At 41.7% G+C, this 25940-nt stretch overlaps 1 protein-coding gene across 15 annotated transcripts in view; it reads left to right on the top strand.

Annotated features, from left to right (window-relative positions):
* The window catches only part of LOC118358589 (ectoderm-neural cortex protein 1-like), a 90996-nt gene that overhangs the window by 49684 nt on the left and 15372 nt on the right, over positions 1 to 25940 (top strand). For 10 of the 15 annotated variants that reach the window (XM_052479379.1, XM_052479377.1, XM_052479385.1 and 7 more), the window contains one exon: positions 1278 to 11622. The exons of 2 other annotated variants lie outside the window; for them this stretch is intronic. In XM_052479379.1, the coding sequence (XP_052335339.1) occupies positions 1278 to 8780 (7503 nt within the window). In that variant the 3' untranslated portion in view covers positions 8781 to 11622. Of the gene's footprint in view, positions 1 to 1277; positions 11623 to 24476; positions 24602 to 24933; positions 25260 to 25940 lie in introns of those variants that run through there. 3 more of the 15 variants (XM_052479381.1, XM_035736558.2, XM_035736559.2) reach the window with 3 other exon arrangements.

Genomic DNA, 25940 nt, shown 5'->3' on the forward strand with positions numbered 1-25940 from the left:
TTTCTATGTTGGTTTTTGAGTTCAGCCTAGTATGGTTCTCAATCAGAGGCAACTGTCAATTGTTGTCCCTGATTGAGAATCATACTTAGGTAGCCTGGGTTTCAGTTTTGGATTGTGGGTGTTTGTCTTCCGTGTCAGTGTTTGTCGCCACACGGGACTGTTTCGTTTCTTCACGTTTATTATTTTGTTCCAGTGTTCAGTTGTCTTTTGTTTAAAGACATGTAGCTAGCTAGCTAGTTAAACAATGGACCATAATAACAAGTCATACCCTGCATGAATCTGCAGGTAGCTAACCAACCAGGTTATATGGCTATAACTAGTTAAGCAAATGTGTCTGAGATACAAATAATAAGATCATACACACAACGTTAGCTAGCGACCCAGCCAGCTAACTTTAGCTAGCTAACAGTACACTTGAAATGAAGCCACTTTCTGTCAAAATTAGAAACGTGTAATCTTACCAGTATACATCATGGTTGGACACGCCATGCATGGTTGTCTTAGTTTGACGATGTAATCCAGACTGGTGTTTTCTTCATCTTCCTAGCTATCATACTCAAATTCCACTGATTTCAAAACTAGGTCCTCCAGAAAGTGGAGAGCATACACACAACGTTAGCTAGTGAGCCATGCAGCTAACGTTAGTTAGCTAACAGTACACTTTAACTTATGCAGTTTTACTACGCAATACATTTAAAAAAAAAGCTGTGTTCAACATGAGTACCTAAACATACTCACCAGCTCCAATAGACAGACGCTTGCTATATGGTAGACCAATCCAAACTCATCTCTCGGCATGGCCAGCCCACTCATTATCTCAGCCAATCATGGCTAGCCGGAAGGTTGCTCTCTTTTTCTGTGGCCAACTAGGCTCATAATTTAATGATTTTATTTGTACTTACAGATGGCATACAAGTTTGATATTAAGGCACATGGAAGTTCACATGTTCGAGAAGGAATTTCTCCCCAAAAAACACATTTTGATATGTATAAAATAAAAATCACTTTCAAACAGCTCTCCTGTGAAGTCGTGACTTGCGACATACTGAATCGGGTCACAAATGTAATCTATCCACGGAAAGCGCGATGTAGACCATCTGTTTTGTGAATAGACATGGATTTTTTGGATCTTAAACGTAAAAACAAAATTGCTCAGTTGTCACAACCCTAATGTATGTCATTCATACTATTGGTAAACTATTCATCTTTGTTTTTCAAGTGTCCAGGAGTAAAGAGTCTTAAGTGACACACTTTTTTCTTTTTTCAATAATTGACAGGATGTTGTTCAGACAGCCACGGCGGACACAGCAGTAGAGGCTGAGCTTGGAGAGGAGATTGGAGAGACTGTTGCAAAACAGACACTTCAGATTCAGAAAGACACTGTGTTGCTGGTGAACCTGAAGAAAACCTTGCAACCACAAGTGGAGGTAGAAAATGTGGCCTCAGAGATAGAGGAGGTGGAGGAGGAGGCTCCAAAGGAGGTGGCAGGAACCAATGAAGACAAAGGAGAGAACAACGAAGAAACAGGCAGACCAAGATCCACTCGTATCACCAAACCTGTTGAGGCTGAGGAGACGGTGGAAGAGGAGCAGCCAACAGTTGAGGAACCTGCTGTGGAAGTGGAGATCTCGCCACCTGAAGATGAAGAGGAGGCTCCGGTTGTAGAACCTAGAGTCCTGAGTAGAGGAAGAAAAAGTGTTCCATTTACTCCGACTCCAAAACGCAAGTCCAAAAGAAGAGGCAAACAGCATGAGGAAGAGGAGAATGTGGAGGAGCCAGCAGAAGAAGAGGCACCAGTAATGGAAGCCAGAGTTCTGAGGAGAGGAAGGAAATCGGCTTCTGCTCCTGCCACACCTAGACGCCAATCCACACATGTACCTAAAGAGGAGGAGGCGGCTGAATCTGTTCGGGAAGCTTTGGAAGAAAAGGAGAAAGTAAAACCAGTGGAGGAGGTAAGGGCAGAGGAGAAAGACACACTAATGGACGAAGAGGACATGGTGGAGGAAGCTGCAACAGTGGAGAGTGTGGAGGAAGAAAGGGTGGCAGTGGAAGCCATAACTGAGGAAGATGGAAAGGTAGAGGAAGAGAAGGAAAAGGAAGCTGAAGCTCCACCTGAAACTGCAACAGTGGAGGAAGAGAGTGTCGTAAAAGAAAATGTGGATGAAGAAGCAACAGCTAAGGAAGAGGAAGAGCAGGAAGTGGAGAGAGTGGAAGAAGAAAATATTGAGGAAGCTGCAGCAGAAACTATTAGTGTGGAAGAAAATATGGAGGAGGAAGTAGCAACCACAGAGGAGAAAAAGGAAGAGGAAGAAGTGAAGAAAGAGGAGATAGTTATTGAACTAGCTGTAGAAAAACTATCTGAAGAAGTTGCTGGGATAGAAGAGGTAGATAAAGTGGAGGAGAAAGAGGAAGCAAAGCCAGTTGAGGAAGAGAAGAAGACTTCACTCGAGGAGGAAGAGCAAACTCCAGTAGAGGAGGAAGAGGATGCTCCAGTTGTAGAAACAAGAGTTTTGAGGAGAGGAAGAAAAAGTATTCCAGCTACTCCGACTCCAAAGCGCAAGTACACAAGAAGAGACAAACAAGAAGAGGAGAAAGACCCAGCTGTGGAAGAAAAGGAACCAGTAGTGGAAGCCAGAGTTCTGAGGAGAGGAGGCAGAGGAAGATGTTCTGCTCCTGCCCCTGCCACACACGGACGCAAATCCACAAGAGCCTGCCAACAAACTGAGGAAGAGGAGGATGTGGAGGCAACGGTTGAACCTGCACCAGAAGCGATGGAGGAAAAGATGGAGGAAGAGAAGAAAGTGGAGATAGTGGAAGAGGCGAGTGTTGTGGAAAAAGTAAAAGCAGTGGAGGGAGAAGGAACAACTCTGGAAGAGGAAAATGTGGAGGCTGAAGCAACAACTGAGGAAAATGAAGATGTTGAGGAAGCTGCAGCAGAAACTGCACCAGTGAAAGAAAATGTGGAGGCTGAAGCAACAACTGAGGAAAATGAAGATGTTGAGGAAGCTGCAGCAGAAACTGCACCAGTGAAAGAAAATGTGGAGGCTGAAGCAACAACTGAGGAAAAGGAAGATGTTGAGGAAGAGAAGAAAGAGGTTGAAGCAGTAAAGGAAACAATTGTTGAAATGGCTGTAGAGAAACTAGCAGAGACTGTTGAAAAGGCAGAAAACGTGGAGGAGGTAACAGCAGTGGAAAGTGTTGCAGATGAAGTGATAAAAAAGCCTGTTGAGGAACCTGCCAAGGAAGGGAAGACCTCACTACCTGAGGATGGAGAAGAGACTCCAGTGGTAGAAACAAGAGTCCTGAGGAGAGGAAGAAAAAGCATTCCAGTAACGCCTCCAAAACGCAAGTCCACACGAAGAGGCAAACAACCTGAAGAAGAGAAAGATGCAGAGGAAGACCCAGCTGAGGAGGAAGATGCACCAGTAGTGGAAACCATAGTTCTGAAGAGCGATAACGGGGGCAGATTTTCTGCTCTTGCCCCTCCTTCTGCCACGCCCACATGCAAATCCACACACGCCTGCATAAAACCTGAGGAAGAGGAGAAGAAGGAAGAAGAGTTGGAGGTAGAAAAGGTAGAGGAGGAAAAGATGGAGACGGTGGCTGAACCTATTCAGGAAGCTTTGGAAGTAGTGGATGAAGCAGCAGCTGCAACAGTGGAGAGTATGGGGGAAGAAAGGGTGGCAGAGGAACTAAGAACTGAGGAAGAGGAAACTGAAGCTGCAGCTGAAACTGTACCAGTGGAAGAGGAGAGTGTTGCAGAAGAAAAGGTGGTGGAGGGAGAAACAATTCAGGAAGAGGAAAAGGTAGAGGAGGAAAAGGAGATTACAGAAACTATTACAACACAGACACTCAAGCTTCAGAAAGCCACTGTGGTGCTGGTGGACTTGAAACAAATCTTGCAACCACAAGTGGGGATTGAAAATGTGGCCTCAGAGATAGAGGAGGTGAAGGAGGATGCTCCAAAGGATGTGGCAGGAACTGATGAAGACGAAGTTGAGGACCCTGCTGTGGAAGTGGAGATCTCGCCACCTGAGGATGAAGAGGAGGCTCCAGTTGTAGAAACAAGAGTCTTGAGGAGAGGAAGAAAAAGTGTTCCATTTACCCCGACTCCAAAACGCAAGTCCAAAAGAAAAGGCAAACAGCATGACGAAGAGGAGAATGTGGAGGAGCCACAGGAAAAAGAGGCAGCTGAGGAAGATGAAGAACAGGCTCCCGTAGTGGAAGCCAGAGTTCTGAGGAGAGGAAGGAAATCTGCTTCTGCCACACCTAGACGCAAATCCACACATGCCACTAAAGAACCTGAAGAGGAGGACTTGGCTGAATCTGTTCGGGAATCTGTGGATAAAAAAGAGGAAGTAAAACCAGTGGAGGAGGTAAGGGCAGAGGAGAAAGACACACTAATGGATGAGGAGGACATGGTGGAGGAAGCTGCAACAGTGGAGAGTGTGGAGGAAGAAAGGGTGGCAGTGGAAGCCATAACTGAGGAAGACGGAAAGGTAGAGGAAGAGAAGGAAGAGGAAGCTGAAGCTGCAAAAGTGGAGGAGGGGAGTGTTGCAGAAGTAAATGTGGATGAAGAAGCAACAACTGAAGAAAAGGAAAAAGTGGAGGAAGAGGAGGAAGCAGAGAGAGTGGAACAAGAAAATATTGAGGAAGCTGCAGCTGAAACTATTGGTGTGGAAGACAAGATGGAGGAGGAAGTAGCAACCACAGAGGAGAAAAAGGAAGAGGAAAAAGTGGAAGAGAAGAAAGAGGAAACACTTATTGAACTACTTGTAGAACAACTATCTGAGGAAGTTTATGTGGTAGAGGCAGAAAAAGTGGAGGAGAAAGAGGAAGCAAAGCCAGTTGAGGAAGAGAAGAAGACTTCACCACCCGAGGAGGAAGAGCAAGCTCCAGTAGAGGAGGAAGAGGATGCTCCAGTTGTAGAAACAAGAGTTTTGAGGAGAGGAAGAAAAAGTATTCCAGCTACTCCGACTCCAAAGCGCAAGTCCACAAGAAGAGACAAACAAGCGGAGGAGAAAGACCCAGCTGTGGAAGAAAAGGAACCAGTAGTGGAAACCAGAGCTCTGAGGAGAGGAGGCAGAGGAAGATGTTCTGCTCCTGTCCCTGCCACACACGGACGCAAATCCACACGATCCCGCAAACAGCCTGAGGAGAAGGATGAGGAGGTGGAGGCAGAATTGGTAAATGAGCAAAAGATGGTAGAGGTGGTTGCACCTGTTCAGGATGCTGTGGAGGCAGAATTGGTAAATGCACAAAAGATGGCAGAGGTGGTTGCACCTGTTCAGGATGCTGTGGAGGAAAAAATGGGGGAAGAAAAAGCAGTGGACGAAGCAGAAGCTGAAACTGCACCGTTGGAAGAGGAGAGTGTTGCTGAACAAAAGGTGGTGGAGGGACAAACGACTCAGGAAGAGAGAACTGCTACTGTGGAAGAAAAGGTGGAAGACAAAATACCTGAAAAAGAGGAAAAGGTTGAAGAGGACAAGAAAGCTGAAGCTGAAACTGCACCAGTAGAAGAGGAGAGTGTTGCAGACGAAAAAGTGGAGGAAGAAGCAAAACCCACAGAGGAGGAAAAGGTAGAAAAAGCAGCAACTGAGGAAGAGGAAAGAGTTGAGGAAGATAAGAAAGAGGTGGAAGCAGAAGAGGAAGAAATGGTTGAAATGGGTGTAGAAAAACTAGCAGATGTAGGTGAAGAGGCAGAACAAGTGGAGGAGTCAACAGCAGTTGAAAGGGTTGCAGATGAAGTGCTATTAAAGCCAGTTGAGGAACCTGCTGAGGAAGAAGAGAAGACCTCACCCCCTGAGGAAGAAGAGAAGACCTCGCCACCTGAGGAAGAAGATAAGACCTCACCACCTGAGAAGGAAGAGGTAGATGAGGAAGAACAAGCTCCAGTTGTAGAAGTAAGAGTTCTGAGGAGAGGAAGAAAAAGTGTTTCAGTTTCTCCCCCAAAACGCAAGTTGAGAGGAAAAGGTCAACAGCCTGAGAAAGACGAGAAGCTGGAGGAGCCAGAGGAGGAAGAGGCAGCTGAGGAGAAAGAAGAGGCACCCATAGTTGAAGCCAGAGTTCTCAGGAGAGGAAGGAGATCTGCCCCTACAACTGCCCCTGCTACATCTAGACGCAAATCCACACGAGTCAGCAAGCATCCTGAGGAAGAGGAGGATGTGGCGGCAGTTGCTGAACCTGCACCAGAAGCGATGGAGGAAAAGGTGGAGGAAGAAAAAGCTATGGAGGAGGAAACGGAAGCTGCAGCTGAAACAGCACCAGTGGAAGAGGAGAGTGTTGCAGAAGAAAAGGTGGAGGAAGTAAAAGCAGTGGAGGAGGAAGGAGAAATTGTGGAAGATGAAAATGTGGAGGACGAGAAGGAACTGCAGATTGTGGTAAAAGAGAAGGTTCAAGAAGCTAAAGCTGCAGCTGAAACTGAACCAGTTGAACAGGATAATGTTGCAGAAGAAAAGGTGGAAGAGGAATTAAAAAGCATAGAGGAAGAAACGGTGGAAGAAGAAACAACTGAGGAAGAGGAGAAAGTTGAGGAAGAGAAGAAAGATATGAATGCAGAAAAGGAAACATTTGTTGAAATGGCTGTAGAAAAACTAGCAGAGGTTGTTGAAGAGGCAGAAAAAGTGGAGGAGGTAACAGCAGTGGAAAGTGTTGCAGATGAAGTGGTAGAAAATCCAGCTGAGGAAGAAGAGAAGACCTCACTACCTGAGGTGGAAGAGGAGGCTCCAGTTGTAGAAACAAGAGTTCTGAGGAGAGGAAGAAAAAGTGTTCCAGTTTCTCCTCCAAAACTTAAGTCCACAAAAAGAGGCAAACAAGTCCAGGAAGAGGAAAGCATGGAGGAGCCGGAGGATGAAGAAGCACCAATAGTGGAAACCAGAGTTACAAGGAAAGGAAGGAAATCTGTCCTTGCTCCTGCCACACCTAGACGCAAATCCAAACGAGCCCGCATAGAACCTGAAGAAGAGAAAGATGAGAATGAAGAGGAAAAGGTAGACAATGCGGCTGCAACAGTGAAGAGTGTGGAGGAAGAAAAGGTGGAGGAAGTGAATGAACTGGAGGCAGAAGAAAAGGTTGAAGAGGAAACAAAAGCTGTGGAAGAAGCAAGAACTGAGGAAGAAGAAAAGGTGGAAGAAGCAACCACTGAGGAAGAAGAAAAGGTGGAAGAAGCAACCACTGAGGAAGAAGAAAAGGTGGAAGAAGCAACCACGGAGGAAGAAGAAAAGGTGGAAGAAGCAACCACTGAGGAAGGAGAAAAGGTGGAAGAAGCAACAACTGAGGGAGGAAAAAAGGTGGAAGAAGCAACAACTGCGGGGGCTGTGGTAGAGGAGGCTGAAAAGGTGGAGGAGGTGGCAACAGTGATGAAAAGTGTTGCAGTCGAAAAGCCAGTTGAGGAAGAGAAGACCTCACAACCTGAGGAAGAAGCAGAGACTCCTGTTGTAGAAATAAGGGTCCTAAGGCGAGGGAAAAAAAGCACTCCTGTTAATCCTCCAAAACGTAGGTTCACACCAAGAGGCAAGCAAGCTGAGGAAAATGAGAAGAAGGAGGAAGAAAAAGTAGAGGAGGTGGCTGAACATGTGCCGGAAGCTGTGGAGGAAAAGGAGGTGGCAGCTGAGGAAGATGAGGCACCATTAGTGGAAGCCAATGTTCTGTGGAGAGGAAGGAGATCTGCCCCTTCCACACCAAGACGCAAATCCAAACGAGCCCGCAAAGAACCTGAAGAAGAGGAAAATGAGGAGGAAAATGTAGAGGAGGAAAACGCAGTGGAGGAGAAAATGGTGGTTGAGGAGAATAAGATGGAGGAGGAAGAGGAAAAGGTTGAAGAGCCAGCAGAGAATGCTGCTTCAGAGACGAAAGAGGCAGAAGCCATCGCACAGCAGCCAGAGGAGGTGGCAGAGCAAACAGAGCAGAAGGAAGAAGTAAAGAACACTGCTGAAACAGAAGAAGAAAAGGTAGCTGATGAAGAAACAGACAAAGCGGTAGAGAAGGATGAAGGAGACACCACCAATGTGGGAAAAAATACTGACAAGGCAACAGTAACTTCTGCTACTCAAGATGAAGTAGCTGGTAAAGCTTCAGAGGACGAGGAGGGAGAAACTCTGGCGGTGGAAGCGGAAGAGGCAGAGAAAACAGAAGAAACGACAGAGGAAGTAGAAGACAAAGTCCAGGACAAAGCTGTTGAGGAAGAGGGAGAGGCCTCAACAACAACAAGCCAAGAGGAAGAGAGAGTGGAAGCAGAGAGCTTTGAGGAGGTTGTGGAAGTTCCTCCAGTTGTGGAAACTAGAGCAATGAGGAGCAGGACAAAAACAGTCACAGCAGCCACACCCAAACGAAAGTCCTTACGAAGCAAGTCCTCTGTGGATTATAAGGAACAGGATGCAGAGGAGGAGGAAACAGGAAATGAACCCACAGTGGAAGAAGGGGAGGATAATGTAGTGGCAGAAGAGGCGAGCGTAGTAGAGGAGGAGAAAAAAGAAAAAGAGGAGGAAGGGGCCCCGGTGCCTGAGGTTGCTGTTGTCAAGGAGATGGAGAAGCAGCCTGTGGTATCGAGAGTTCTGAGAGTGAGGTTAACTGCCACGCCCATGGCCATACCCACACCACAGCAGCGTACATCCACAAAACGCAGCAAAATAGTTACACCTGAGAAGGTCGAGCCTGAGGTGGGCATGCTTTCATCAGATGAAGAGCAGGAAGAGAGCCCTGTGGAAAAGAGAAACCTCCGGAAGAGAAAAAGCATGGAACCAACACCTGTTCGCAGATCCATGCGCCGCAGCAGAACTTAGACTGTGGAGAATGTTTTTTTGGTTCAGTTTTAAAAAATGAATCTATTTAGTGAAGATTTCATATTAGACCAGATTGTTTTCTTCTATCTATTTGTAAGTTTCTATAAATAGAAAAATAGAAAAAAACATACATCACTTAACATTTTTATGTAGTTTTTCTGAAAGTTAATATGTAGTTTATTTGATATTTTTTCATATTGTATATATATTTTGCATTTAACCACAAGTCTGTGAACAGTTTTTTGTTGACCTTAGTGGCTGGTAACACAATGCGTTTCAGCTTTGGTTTGGACACAATCGTCTAAAACAACATTTATTCACTCAAAATACTGCATACATAATCTGCTAAAACAACATTTATGCCAAACGGTGTCTCCTCGAATAAGAATCAAGAAGCCTGTAAATAAATAAATATATTTTTAAAAACAAATGTAGTTACATTGGGACACACCAGCACTAATCGTCATTAAGAAAATATTTTGGGCCACCAGGCTCCATGCTCAATCTGGAATATTTTAGAAAATATGAAATATTGATATCTACAATAGTGCAGATACATATGAAAACATTGTTTTAAAAGGACATTGCTCAGACATGCACAAAAACAATATAACAGCTCCCCTTTGTTATAAGATTATTCATAGTTTTTTAAGCAAGCTATGTTTATTTACATTTTTTTTCTACACATGTCAGTAACAGTTCTTGTGGAAATTTGGAATGCTTATATTTTTACCCATTTATACAAATGTTTTCAACAGAACTCAGGATATAAAATGACATTTTATTCAACATAATTCTTCATTTGAAATATCTAATGTCAACACTGGGTCATTGTGTTACATTTTGTGTGTATTGAACAATTTGGTACACTTTGAACATATTTAGTGTAAAAAAACGACTAAATACACACAAAAATATTACCTCACTGAGCCGACGAGGTATACCATTTCACTTTGTAATTTGAAAAGGATGTTGTTCCTGTATTAACCTTTTACCCACTGCAACATTCCTCTGAAAAGGCAGCGCGCGAAATTCAAAAATATTTTTCTGAAATATGTAACTTTCACACAATAACAAGTCCAATACAGCAAATGAAAGATAAACATCTTGTTAATCTACCCATGGTGTCCGATTTCAAAAATGATTTACAGCGAAAGCACAACATATGATTATGTTAGCTCATAGCCAAGTCAAAAAAACACACAGCCATTTTTACAGCCAAAGATAGGAGTCACAAAAAGCAGAAATATAGATAAAATGAATCACTAACCTTTAATGCTCTTCATCAGATGACACTCATAGGACTTCATGTTATACAATACATGTATGTTTTGTTCGATAAAGTGCATATTTATATCCAAAAATCTCAGTTTACATTGGCGCCTTACGTGCAGTAATGTTTTGATTCCAAAACATCCGGTGATTATGCAGAAATACTCATAATAAACATAGATAAAAGATGCAAGTGTTATTCACAGAATTAAAGATAGACTTATCCTCTATGCAACCGCTGTGTCAGATTTTTAAAAAAACTTTACGGGAAAAGTATAATCTGAGAACGGCGCTCAGAGCCCAATCCAGCCAAAGAAATAGCCGCCATTTTGGCGTCAACAGAAGCTAGAAAAAACACTAAATATTCACTTACTTTTGATCTTCATCAGAAGGCACTCCCAGGAATCCCAGTTCAACAATAAATGACTGATTTGTTCCATAAAGCCCATAATTTAGCCACTTGTTGTTAGTGTGTTCAGCCTAGTTATCCATCTTCATGAAGCGTGAGCACTTCCTCCAGACCAAACTCGAAAAGTTCCATTACAGTCCGTAGAAACAAGTCAAATGATGTATGCAATCAATCTTTAGGATGTTTTTAACATAAATCATCAATAAGGTTCCAACTGGAGAATTTCATTGTCTGAAGAAAAGCATTGGAGCAAACTCTGTCGGGAGAGCACGTCATGAGACCGAGGCTCTCTGCCAGACCATTCCTTTATAGTAGGATCCTCAAACCCGTTTCTAAAGACGGTGACATCTAGTGGAAGCCCTAGGAAGTGCAACCTCACCCATATCTCAATGTGATTTCTATAGGCACTGTTTTTGAAAATCGATTTCTCACTTCCTGTTTGGATTTTTTCTCAGGTTTTTGCCTGCTATATGAGTTCTGTTATACTCACAGACATCATTCAAACAGTTTTAGAAACGTCAGAGTGTTTTCTATCCAATAGTATTAATAATATGCATATATTAGCATCTGGGACAGAGTAGGAGGCAGTTCAGTTTGGGCACGCTATTCATCCAAAAGTGAAAATGCTGCCCCCTATCCCAAAAACGATTTAACGCAATAGCATTTCATATACCAATTACATGTATGTATATCCTCACATCTTGTATGTTAACATTTATCATTAAGGTTTTGATATACAGTAAGTAAAATTTTAATAACAGTAAAAATATGGTCATACAGAAGTTTGTAAAATAAAGTTTAAAAGTTTCAAATAAAGTTTATAATAAAATCTATAAACGGAGCTACGATGTTAAACTGTGAGAGATGCCGTGAGAGATGTGAAAATAGATAGAAACTATGAGTTTTCGTTTGTGTGTGTTAATAGGATATATCTTGTTTCAAACTTTCAACGCTTTTGTTATATGTCTCAGTGGCACAAAGGCACAAGCCAGCCATAGCCAGCAGTAGCCTGTCTTGCTCACAAACATTTTTATTTAGCAATGCTGTATTTTATGACAAACCTCTCCTTGCATTATGTGGAATGGACTTATGTAAACTCCTCTGACAATGTGATTTGTTATGATCTTTGGTAGAAAATAAAGATTTTCACTGTTTTATCTATTTTTCTGTTTCCTTTCTGGCTGTGTTACAAGGCCATGTACAGACCTTTCAGGGAGCACGTGCTCCAACAACAAAAAACGACTTTCATAATTAATGGGGCTTGCAAAGCAAGAGTCCTCACTTTTAAATAGTCAACATACTTCTTATTGTTATTATTTGGAATGCTACTCCTCTTACACCGTTTAATCTAGAAATGCTGTTCAAATTTACCAATGTGTAGACTGGTGTGGATTGAGTTTTTTACATAACTTTTAATTTAAAAAATATATATTTTATACGTTTTAAACTATTAAGCTTTTTGGTATTTTTTTGTCAATCTTCATTCACTTTCATGGGATTTCTTTCAGCATTCTAAAGGCCCCATTATGACATCACTTCCAATAAGTAATCAATGGGAAAGCTGTTTTAGCAATCTGTCAACTGCTTTCTTTATCGATGCAGTAAGTCATGTCAGAAGCTAGCAGATACAATACTTACCAACAAATTCCAATAAAACTACATCACGTTTTGAAGTTCACTTTCCTTGCTTTGTCTAACACACTATCAGGAATCTAGCAAATACTTTTTGTGGGTCAATGTGCAGTATTTACTTTCATGGCACAAATGTTTGTTAGCATGTGTCTCACACTGGCTTTAGCCAAGGAGGGAGCCGGGTTGCCAAGGCAACTGTTGCCTAGTGACACATGCCTCAGAGGGAGACAACTTCTTCATGGGCAATAAATTCCCATAATTTGTGAATCTGTTTTGGACCAAACAGCGAGCCCAAATTTTTTTTAATGCTACCCTGGTTTGGACGACCTGGAATGATACAGAGAAGACTTCTAATGATCACTAGCTTCGTCCTCCTTCTCTGGATCGTGACCCGCGCTCTAAATAACTCAACTGGCTGGTTTGTCTGTCTGTAAAGAGAAGGGTGGCTGTACTTTGATACTGCTGCTCTGGCTGGATAGAGAAAAGCTGTCTCCGTTCAATCACTTAATATTTCACCTGATCACTTCTCATCACATTTTTTTCAGTTTTGACGTGCAACAACTGTAGTTTAGACACTTAAAACAACCATACAACTACTGACCACACAACTACTGAACCACACAACTACTGACAACAACCACACAACTATTAAACATAACTACTGACCAAAATGACTGACTACAACCACACAACTACTGACCACAACTACTGATCACAACCACTCAACTACTTACCACAACACAACTACAGACCATAACTACTGAGCACAATTACTCACCGCAACTCATGAACACAACTCCTAAACATAACTACTGACCACAATCACACAACTACTGACCACAACAACTGACCACTAGTGACCACAACTATGAGGCTGTGGAGGGATCCAAATTGTGGATTTAAAAGAAAACATAAATCATCAGCATACAATGACAACTTGGTTTATAAACCATGGATTTCTAACCACTTAATATTATTGTTGTATCTGATTTTAACAGCTAACATTTCGATGGCCATAATAAATTGATATGCCGATAGTGGGCAACCTTGTTTTACTCCTCTTGACAATTTAAAACTTTCTGACAAGTAGACATTATTTACTATTTTACACATAGGGTTACTATATATAACTTTAACCCATTTTATAAGAGATTCTCCAAAATTGAAATATTCAAAGGCATTTTCAAAGTCAGCTATGAATACCAGGCCTGGTTTCCCAGATTTAACATAGTGTTCTATTGTTTCCAGTACTTGTCTTATATTATCGCCAGTGTATCGTCCATGCAAAAAACCTGTCTTATTAGGATTAATAATACCCAACAATAACTTTTTAATTCTATGTGCTAAGCATTTTGCTAGAATTTTTGCATCCCAACACTTAAGTGTAAGAGGCCTCCATTTTTTTCAATGGACTGGATCTTTATATTTACCACTTGGATCTTGTTTCAGTAATAATGAAATCAGACCTTGTTGAGTGTCTGATAATCTACAGTTTATATAGGAGTGGTGAAAACATGCTAATAACGGTCCTCTGAGTATATCAAAAAGGTTTGCTGTACCTCCACTGGTATGTCATCCAGCCCTGGAGTTTTCCCAGACTTAAAGGCTTTAATTTCATCAAGAAGTTCCTCTTCTGTATTTTGGTCTTCACACAAGTCTATCTGTACAGCTGTTAATTTTACATTGTTGATAGAAAATACATCTAAACAATTAGCTTTGGTTAGTGGAGATGGAGGAGACTGAAATGAAAACATATTCTTAAAGTACTTTACTTCCTCTTTCAAAATATTGTTTGGTGAATCATGAGTGACAGTCATTTGCATCAAGTTTCAGTAAAAAAAATGGTAGCATTTCAATGTTGAAGATTAAAATAGGATTTGGTGCATTTTCCCCCATATTCCATCCAGTTTGCTTTATTTTATAATATATTACACTTGATCTTTCTTGAATAAGTTCCTCAATTTCTTTTGTTTTTCCTGTAACTTATTCTGAACCTCTATGGCACAGTTTCTATTGCGATCTATCTATCTATCTATCTATCTATCTATCTATCTATCTATCTATCTATCTATCTGTCACGTTCTGACCTTTATTTCCTTTGTTTTGTATTTATTTAGTATGGTCAGGGCGTGAGTTGGGTGGGCAGTCTATGTTTGTTTTTCTATGATTTGGGTATTTCTATGTTTCGGCCTAGTATGGTTCTCAATCAGAGGCAGGTGTCATTAGTTGTCTCTGATTGAGAATCATACTTAGGTAGCCTGGGTTGCACTGTTTGTTTGTGTGTGATTGTCTATGTTGATGGCTTGTTTCAGCGCAGCTCGCATTAGCTTCACGGTTGTTATTTTGTTTACTGTTTTTGTATAGTGTTTCGGTGTTCAGTTCTTTCTTTAATTAAACATTCAACATGAACACATATCACGCTGCATATTGGTCCTCCGATCCTTCTCGCCTCTCCAGATGAAGAGGAGGACGACCGTGACTTCTATCTATCTATCTATCTATCTATCTATCTATCTATCTATCTATCTATCTATCTATCTATCTATCTCCTTTCTTAATATGGACTCTTTTGATCTAAATTGCTTTTGCTTTAGAGATTAGTACTGAATTGCATGGCCTCTAAAGGCACATTTAAAAGCAGGTACCTGCAGTACCTAAGTTATGTCAGAAAAGTCAGTTATAAATTATTCTGTCCTAGTTATAAACAAGTTATCCTCCAATCGGCTTTGATTCAATTTCCAATATATGCGCCCACGTGGAAATTCTGTGAGACTAATATATATGCCAATTATGTGATGGTCTGACTGCATTCTGTCCCCTATCAACACTTTTTAAACTTTTGGTGCCAGAGAGAATGACATAAGAAAGTCATCAAGAAGACTAGCTTGATTGAGTCTCCGCCGTGTATATATCACTAGGTCAGGATATTTAAGCCGTCCATACATTCATTAGTTCCTATCACGTTTCAGGAGAAGACCCAGATGCAGACAGTGTTGAAGTAACAGAGGTTAGTTGCTAGAACAGGGGGCAGGCAAAACGACAGGTCAAGGGCAGGCCTGTCGACACCTGGAGGGGGGGTGGAGACAAGCACAAAGACAGGTGAAACAGATCAGGGTGTGACAGTTCCAATATATCCATGACATTCGTGGTTTCCTTAAGTGCATCAGGGTGATAGTTTGTGGTGTGATGTCCTTTACGGTCCATAGAGGTATTAAAACCGTATTATATATTATAATCTCCCACCATGATAATTGAGTCTTGTATTGCTTGTAAGGTTGCTAAATTATTATATATATTTTTAAAGAAGCGCCGATCATCATTATTTTTAATGAGCCATATCAGTTTATGATCCAATAACATATTTAAAATCATCCATCTACCTTGAGGATCTGCCTGGACAATTTGCACATTCGGATCAAAACTACTGTTAATCAATATCATCACCCCTTTTGAGTTTCTTTGCCCATGGAAGAAATATACCCCCCCCAGTCCTTTTTCCACACAACTTTTGAGTTTCTTTGCCGATGGAAGAAATCTATCTGAATATACCCCCCCAGTCCTTTTTCCACACAACATTTGTTGAATCAGTTTCCTGTTAACAATAGATATTCCTTCTCTTTTAGACAGGTAAATACTGATCGTCTTTTCTTATTATCTGCTAAGCCATTACAATTATAACTGGCTATATTTATTTCACCATTTACAATAATGAGATACAAGCTTCAAATCTATTTATCATAATATATGTTTGTAAACTGACCATTTAAAAAGTACAATAGTGACTGAGTGTCCATATAGCTGTACCATGATATTTGCATTGGTACTAAGTAAACCTCCAATTGTACCCCAGTATTCCACCCACTAAAACCTATCCCCATCCCAATTTGGTTTGTCAACCCAGGGACCAGCAGACCACCCCTGTCCCCCCGTATCCCAGGGCCCCCAAGAGACCGGGACCCATCCTTTGAAAAGAGCACACAGTGCCACCCACAGAACAGAAGTAGATCAACCACCAAAAGCATTTCCATTGCCCTCACCTCGATTTGTATTATATATAGGTATTAAAAAATAAATATATATTAAAAATCCTGCTTATTTTAATTTCCCTATTTAACAAATAATATTCGTGAAAATGTAGGCAGGATTGTTACCTCTAACCATGATTGTCATTACAAAAATGATGTTTTTGGCAAGCAATTATTATTTTTGCAAACAATTATTGTGATTCATCCTATATTGTCCCTAACATCTTTACTCCCTAGCAACAGTTGTACTCCCTAGCAACAGTTGTACTCCCTAGCAACAGTTATACTCCCTAGCAACAGTTGTACTCCTAGCAGCAATGAAATTCAATACATACACACATACGCACACAACCACTTTCCCCCACAAACAACCATAAACTCAGTTGCTCAACAGTTGTTCCATCCCAGAGTCCAACTCAAGAAAGGGCTTGATTTACTAATGCACATACAGTTCTAGCTGTTTGAGAAGCAAAATTGAGCAGAACCTGGCAAAAAATGGGAGATTTGATTAACCATGGTCAAGTCCTAGGTGACGGAGATCAGTTACATCCCCTTCCCCTGAAACACACACACGCTGGCCCCCCGTTGTGACCATAGATGGCATAGCAGTTCAGACGTCTTTTGTCCTCGTCTTGTCGTGTCCTGTATATATATATATTTACAACTTTTTTTCACATACATTTTATTTTTATTTTCCATCAACTCATCTTCAAAACACTCTCCTGCAACCCGCCTCACCAATTTATATTTATAAATAAGTATTATTTACCTCAAATCTGCAATCCTCCAAGAAGCTAGCCAGAAGCTAGCCAGAAACTCCAAGAAGCTAGCCAGAAACTAACCAGAAGCTAGCCAGGAGCTAGCTAGAAGCTAATCAGAAGCTAGTTCAGAAGCTAGTTAGCTTCTTTACTGGCAAATCGTTAGTATTCAGCTAACCACGGTTTGTGGTCATCAGCTATCCTTTAGCTCGAAAATCTATCGCCAGTTTTGTACGGCGCAGCGCGGCTCGACCGGACCAATTTTTCTCTCCATGTCCTTGGATTTCAACTGCTCTCTGGACATTCATTCCCGGATCTCACAGCTAGCTAGCTGCTATCCGTGTGTATCTGCTCTCGTCGATTCCGGAGCAAACATCAATTACTCCGGAGCTAGCCAGCTCCGTCAATCACCTCTGAGCTCCGTCAATCACTCCTGAGCTCCGTCAATCACTCCTGGGCTGCACTCACCTATCCGGACCCGTTTTACTGCCTACGCGGAGCCCCACCGGGCCTTCACAACTGGACTGCTGACGTTATCTACCCGAAGGAGATCCGGCTGGCTCCTCCGTCGCGACGTTACCTGAACGCCCATCTGCGGCCTGCTAACCGTTAGCTGTCTTACCGGCTGCTCTCAGAATAGACAATTCGGACAATTTATTTATTTTTATTATTATTATGTTTCTTCTTGGGCCTCTATAACTATATATATTGTTTTTATTTTATTTTTGTTGTTGTGTGATTTGGACTAATCCCCTCTACCACACGGAACCCCACTAATCTACTGACGGAACGCAAGAGGTGGCTAACAACAGACCTCCATCCTATGCTAGCTTGCTACCGATGTCCTGGCTCGCTGTCTAAATCGCTGTGACCCCCAAACCTTCCACTCCACTCACTGGACTCTTTTGATCACTCGACTAAGGATGCCTCTCCTTAATGTCAATATGTCTTGTCCATTGCTGTTCTGGATAGTGTTTATTGGCTTATTTCACTGTAGAGCCTCTAGTCCTGCTCACTATACCTTATCCAATTTATTAGTTCCACCACCCACACATGCAATGACATCTCCTGGTTTCAATTATGTTTCTAGAGACAATATTTCTCTCTTCATCACTCAATACCTAGGTTTACCTCCACTGTATTCACATCCTACCATACCTTTGTCTGTACATTATACCTTGATGCTATTTTATCGCCCCCAGAAACCTCCTTTTACTCTCTGTTCCAGACATTCTAGACGACCAATTCGTATTGCTTTTAGCCGTACCCTTATTCTTCTCCTCCTATGTTCCTCTGGCGATGTAGAGGTGAATCCAGGCCCTGCAGTGCCTAGCTCCACTCCTATTCCCCAGGCGCTCTCTTTTGATGACTTCTGTAACCGTAATAGTCTTGGTTTCATGCATGTTAACATTAGAAGCCTCCTCCCTAAGTTTGTTCTATTCACTGCTTTAGCACACTCTGCCAACCCGGATGTTCTAGCTGTGTCTGAATCCTGGCTTAGGAAGACCACCAAAAATTCTGAAATTTTAATTCCAAATTACAACATTTTCAGACAAGGGGGCGGTGTTGCAATCTACTGCAAAGATAGCCTGCAGAGTTCTGTCCTACTATCCAGGTCTGTACCCAAACAATTTGAACTTCTACTTTTAAAAATCCACCTCTCTAAAAACAAGTCTCTCACCGTTGCCGCCTGCTATAGACCACCCTCTGCCCCCAGCTGTGCTCTGGACACCATATGTGAACTGATTGCCCCCATCTATCTTCAGAGCTCGTGCTGCTAGGCGACCTAAACTGGAACATGCTTAACACCCCAGCCATCCTACAATCTAAACTTGATGCCCTCAATCTCACTCAAATTATCAATGAACCTACCAGGTACCCCCCCAAAGCCTTAAACACGGGCACCCTCATAGATATCATCCTAACCAACTTCCCCTCTACATATACCTCTGCTGTCTTCAACCAAGATCTCAGCGATCACTGCCTCATTGCCTGCATCCGTAATGGGTCAGCGGTCAAACGACCTCCACTCATCACTGTAAAACGCTCCCTGAAACACTTCAGCGAGCAGGCCTTTCTAATCGACCTGGCCGGGGTATCCTGGAAGGATATTGATCTCATCCCGTCAGTAGAGGATGCCTGGATATTTTTAAAAAATGCCTTCCTAACCATCTTAAATAAACATGCTCCATTCAAGAAAGAACCAGGAACAGATATAGCCCTTGGTTCTCCCAGACCTGACTGCCTTTAACCAACACAAAAACATCCTATGGCGTTCTGCATTAGCATCGAACAGCCCCGTGATATGCAGCTGTTCAGGGAAGCTAGAAACCGTTATACACAGGCAGTTAGAAAAGCCAAGGCTAGCTTTTTCAAGCAGAAATTTGCTTCCTGCAACACTAACTCAAAAAAGTTCTGGGACACTGTAAAGTCCATGGAGAATAAGAACACCTCCTCCCAGCTGCCCACTGCACTGAAGATAGGAAACACTGTCACCACTGATAAATCCACCATAATTGAGAATTTCAATAAGCATTTTCCTACGGCTGGCCATGCTTTCCACCTGGCTACTCCTACCCCGGTCAACAGCACTGCATCCCCAACAGCAACTCGCCCAAGCCTTCCCCATTTCTCCTTCTCCCAAATCCATTCAGCTGATGTTCTGAAAGAGCTGAAAAATCTGGACCCCTACAAATCAGCCGGGCTAGACAATCTGGACCCTTTCTTTCTAAAATTATCTGCCGAAATTGTTGCCACCCCTATTACTAGCCTGTTCAACCTCTCTTTCGTGTCGTCTGAGATTCCCAAAGATTGGAAAGCAGCTGCGGTCATCCCCCTCTTCAAAGGGGGGGACACTCTTGACCCAAACTGCTACAGACCTATATCTATCCTACCATGCCTTTCTAAGGTCTTCGAAAGCCAAGTCAACAAACAGATTACCGACCATTTCGAATCTCACCATACCTTCTCTGCTATGCAATCTGGTTTCAGAGCTGGTCATGGGTGCACCTCAGCCACGCTCAAGGTCCTAAATGATTTCTTAACCGCCATTGATAAGAAACATTACTGTGCAGCCGTATTCATTGATCTGGCCAAGGCTTTCGACTCTGTCAACCACCACATCCTCATCGGCGGACTCGACAGCCTTGGTTTTCTCAAATGATTGCCTCGCCTGGTTCACCAACTACTTATCTGATAGAGTTCAGTGTGTCAAATCGGAGGGTCTGCTGTCCGGACCTCTGGCAGTCTCTATGGGGGTGCCACAGGGTTCAATTCTTGGACCGACTCTCTTCTCTGTATACATCAATGAGGTCGCTCTTGCTGCTGGCGAGTCCCTGATCCACCTCTACGCAGACAACACCATTCTGTATACTTCCGGCCCTTCTTTGGACACTGTGTTAACAACCCTCCAGGCAAGCTTCAATGCCATACAACTCTCCTTCCGTGGCCTCCAATTGCTCTTAAATACAAGTAAAACTAAATGCATGCTCTTCAACCGATCGCTACCTGCACCTACCCGCCTGTCCAACATCACTACTCTGGACGGCTCTGACTTAGAATACGTGGACAACTACAAATACTTAGGTGTCTGGTTAGACTGTAAACTCTCCTTCCAGACCCACATCAAACATCTCCAATCCAAAGTTAAATCTAGAATTGGCTTCCTATTTCGCAACAAAGCATCCTTCACTCATGCTGCCAAACAAACCCTTGTAAAACTGACCATCCTACCAATCCTCGACTTTGGCGATGTCATTTACAAAATAGCCTCCAATACCCTACTCAACAAATTGGATGCAGTCTATCACAGTGCAATCCGTTTTGTCACCAAAGCCCCATATACTACCCACCATTGCGACCTGTACGCTCTCGTTGGCTGGCCCTCGCTTCATACTCGTCGCCAAACCCACTGGCTCCATGTCATCTACAAGACCCTGCTAGGTAAAGTCCCCCTTATCTCAGCTCGCTGGTCACCATAGCATCTCCCACCTGTAGCACACGCTCCAGCAGGTATATCTCTCTAGTCACCCCCAAAACCAATTCTTTCTTTGGCCGCCTCTCCTTCCAGTTCTCTGCTGCCTATGACTGGAACGAACTACAAAAATCTCTGAAACTGGAAACACTTATCTCCCTCACTAGCTTTAAGCACCAACTGTCAGAGCATCTTACAGATTACTGCACCTGTACATAGCCCACCTATAATTTAGCCCAAACAACTACCTCTTTCCCAACTGTATTTAATTAATTTATTTATTTTGCTCCTTTGCACCCCATTATTTTTATTTCTACATTGCACATTCTTCCATTGCAAAACTACCATTCCAGTGTTTTACTTGCTATATTTTATTTACTTTGCCACCATGGCCTTTTTTGCCTTTACCTCCCTTCTCACCTAATTTGCTCACATTGTGTATAGACTTGTTTATACTGTATTATTGACTGTATGTTTGTTTTACTCCATGTGTAACTCTGTGTCGTTGTATCTGTCGAACTGCTTTGCTTTATCTTGGCCAGGTCGCAATTGTAAATGAGAACTTGTTCTCAACTTGCCTACCTGGTTAAATAAAGGTGAAAATATTCCCAAGCATCTCTGTGCAGTCAGACCCTGCCAAGCAGGCTCAGAACCTTGAGGGGGCGGTGCTGCTCTAGTAGGTCTCTGATCACATTCAATTTTCTGATTTGGCGAGTAAAGACTACTTACAGTTGGCCCATAAAAACAGATAAGGACTTCTCCTTAGTGTAAGGGTCACTCAGGTGGGTGTCTAGGTTATAGGGTTGGGGACCGTTCCATTGTGATAGGACAATAAATACACTATGATTATAATTTATTTAAAAATGTGTATATCCCATATCTGCAAGTCAGATGTTAATTTGTTTACTGTGAAATAGCATTGTATCTGGTCAAACACAATTTTGTCTAAACGTTTACTCAGGGATGGTAGCAGGCTGATTGGTCGGCAGTTTGAGCCAGTAAAGGGTACTTTGCTAATCTTGGGTAGCGGCATGACTTTTGCTTCCCTCCAGGCCTGAGGGCACACACTTTCCTGTAGGCTTAGACTGAAGAGATGGCAAATAGGAGTGGCAATATAGTCCGCTATCATCCTCAATATTTTTCCATTCATTTTCTCAGAGCAAGGCGGCTTGTCATTGTTGATAGACAACAATACTTTTTTTTCACCTCTTCAAAACTCACTTTACGGAATTATAATGCTTGTCTTTCATAATTTGGTGAGTTATGAATGGATGTGTAGGTTTAGAGTTTATTGTTGTCCTGCCTAATTTTGCTAACCTTGCCATTTAAAAAAAAACATTAAAGTAGTTGACAATATCAGTGGGTTTTGTGATGAATGAGCCATCTGATTCAATGAAGGACGGAACCTTTTTGCCCAACATTCCTTTAGCCTCATCCCTCTCAACCATATAATTGTTCAATTCCTCATCAATCCAAGGGGATTTAACTGTTTGTATTGTCATTGTGTTAATGGGTGCATTGCTTATTAGTAACTGGGATAAGACATTTCATAAATGTGTCAAGTGCAGCGTGTGGTTGCTCCCCATTACACGCAACAGACCAACAAATATGATTTACATCTTCAACATAGGAATTACTACAAAACCTCTTGTATGACCTCTTATACACTATATTAGGCCCAGCCTTTGGAACTTTGGTTTTCCTACATATGGCTACCATATTATGGTCACCACATCCGATGGGTGTGGAGAATGCTTTAGGGCAGATTTCTGCAGAATTAAAACTTCTTCGGGATTGGTGAGCTAACGTAGGCTAATGTGATTAGCATGAGGTTGTTAGTAACAAGAACATTTCCCAGGACGTAGACATCTGATATTTTGGCAGAAGGCTTAAATTCTTGTTAATCTAACGACACTGTCCAATTTACAGTAGCTTATATAGTGAAAGAATACCATGTTATTGTTTGAGGAGATTGCACAGTTTTGAACATGAAAAGTTATGAATAAACAAATTAGGCACATTTGGGCAGTCTTGATACACCTTTACTCCCTAACCCTCAGGAAAGGTGTTTTGCTGCTCAACTGTAGGAGCAGTGGATACATCTTCACAATAAAATAGGAGTTTAAAAAAACAATGTTCCCTCATAAGTGGAGTTTGTTGCATAACACTTCTTTCAAGAGTTGTTGGTTCAATTCCAGCAGGGATCACATGTAAATAATGTATGCACCCACTGCACCCTGCTCTGTACTTCACTGTGGATAAAAGCATCTGCTATAAGTGGAACAACATTTTGCTTTAAAAACCAAGGGATCAAAGAAACACTCACCACAATACATAATCTGTTGCCACATCAAAAGAGGGATGCTTCACTGATCAGAACATAATGTTAAATGGTACTCTTGCACTGTGTCCAGGGCTAATAGGGCTCTGGTTGAAAGTAGTACACTATTTTGGGGGGGGTTTACTTTTTTTTTTTAACTAGGCAAGTCAGTTAAGAACAAATTCTTATTTTCAATGACAGCCTAGGAACAGTGGGTTAACTGCCTTGTTCAGGGGCAGAATTACATATTTTTTACCTTGTCAGCTCAGGGATTTGACCTCCAACCTTCCGGTTACTAATCCAACACTCTAACCCCTCGGCTACCTGCCACCCCAATGTAGGGAATAGGGAATTCCCCAACTGGTGGCCCACCAAGTTACACACCAAAATAAATAAATAATAATAAATAAATAATAATAAATAAATATATATATATATATTTTTTAATTGTTGGATATAAAATACTAAAAACAAAAATATGTTCCAATGTATTCCCACATATATAAATATGAAATATATATGATCGTATATAAATGTAATCAAGGTTTGAAGTGATTATATTTTAGTGTAATATTATATATGTTCGGGCTTCTTGTGGTCAATTTGCAGTCTACAAATGATGTGTAATTATGTTCTGGCCCCCTGACCATCCGCTCAAGAAAAACTTGTCCCGGGACTGAATTTAGTTGATGATGGCTGGAATAGGGTGTCATTTAGGGCACAATCTGCGTGAATCAGACAGGAGTTTTCAATTAAATTGTTGTTGAATAATAATCTTTTATGAAGAGTTGTGAGGTGAGATACATCAAGGGGGTATTGTTTGAGACTTTGCCAAAAATGGTTTTGTTGGGAGAGTAATTATGACAATTAATTTACAGACTGGTGATGCCTGCGTGCCACATAACTATTGAAATGCTAAAATGCTATAATTTCAATAAATAATAATAATAATTAATTTATTTAATGCCCATTTCATAAAACCCAAGGAGAGTCAGCAAGGAGGGACAGGTTTAGAGTACGAGTCATGGAGGGTTTTCATTCCCATAAATACGAAGACATGAGAGGCTTGGATTAACGTTTCAATATAGCCTCAAAATATAAATTAATAAGACATTAAACATGTTTATAAATCTTCACAAATAATGAAATACCCATTTATTAATAATTTATAAATATTGTATTAACGATTATTCATCAAATATATTATTAAGTGTTGCCAGAGGTTTTCTGTGGACGCAGGAAGGATCTCTTATTACTGCTTGACTGAATGAATACCGGGATTGAGACTACTTTCCAACAACAGGTGGTGCTATTCACTATTTAATGGATGTGCTTGAACAAAACAGCGGAAAGCTATGCCTACAGTCAACGAGTAGGCATCGTAGCAATGAGTGTCAATGGTGGGCATCAGTACAGCAATTGGTATTTTAAGGTAAATTATAATACTTTTTGTCGTATAGCTAGATAATGTGTGGTGAATGATTTCAAAGCCTTTTATCTTTGCAACAACATTTTGTCTTGGAAAACTATTGCATGCAGGCCTTGTTCTAACCCAGCACTAAAACAGCTGACTCAGCTAATCAAAGTCTTCATGGTTATTTTAATCAGGTGTTTTAGAGCATAGATGTGGAACCAAAGACTGCACACCCTGTAACCCTTCAGGATCAGCAAGGAAGTACGGGTTAGTGAGGGACCACATTTAAAAAGCACTACTAGTTTGCATACGCCACCCTCTTTCTTGAACATTGCCCCTCCCACATCACGCTTTAAAACCATCTCCTTTCTTTCCAGAGCTCTTACCTCTCGCTGAGTCAAAGCGAAAGACATTCTAACACAAGACTGGCGACATTCCTCTTAACTTGCATTTCAGATCTCATAATGTGTATTATAACAGAAGAAAACTAATATCTCATTCGTTTCAATGAACGAGATCACGCATCGAGAGAGACTACAGTAGGGAAGCGGCAGATTACGCTCTTTTTGGAGTGTAGCAGTGCAACTTTCTATCTTTTTCAAGAGAGGAAAATATCGGTCTCGAGAGCATCGTGGTTCTCACTGGACCGGAGTGTCATGCTCTTAGTCAGTCAGAGGTAAATGTCCATCTACTATTATCATCTGAAGATCTGCAGTGATCAGTATTGTGAAAATAAGATATTATGGTTAGAAATTCAGGGGGCTACAACCACTTGTTGGTGTGATGCATTTCATTTTTTGTTGTTGTAATATATGATATACTGTACATTTCAAAGCACTCCAGTTTTGAGGGCGAATTACTACAGTTCGGTGTTGTTGTGTGAGGGTAGTATTTTCCCACACCACGTCTTTCATACCACAGCTACATTAAGGCTGCGACTGGAGATTCAGAGACGATTACACATAATGACACTTTAATAACAGTTGTAATAACTTTTTAAAAGACCTACATCGTGTTGTCAACACCATAGCATTACATATAGAGCTGATTCATAGGATCTCTGTGGTCAAAACAGCCTTGAGCTTCAACTTGTATGAGACCATACCATTGCCTGGAAAGCATATGGATTACACTGATATAGCCTAGTAACTTCCGTGGTCCTAGTAATGTGAATATTAGGCTGATTACAGTTCTCTCCATAATGTGGTAACTGGCAAATACAGAAGATGCATTGTCTAGTTATCTATCCCCAGGGTATGTGTAGTCTAATCAATCTGTCATTGGACATAAGTCTTAGCTGCTGGTTAATGGCTTTAAGAGTTTGGCTGAAACCTTGTCCTCTCCCTACAGCTAGTTT

Source organism: Oncorhynchus keta, chromosome 25 (assembly GCF_023373465.1).
Source record: "Oncorhynchus keta strain PuntledgeMale-10-30-2019 chromosome 25, Oket_V2, whole genome shotgun sequence".
Lineage (NCBI taxonomy): Eukaryota > Metazoa > Chordata > Actinopteri > Salmoniformes > Salmonidae > Oncorhynchus > Oncorhynchus keta.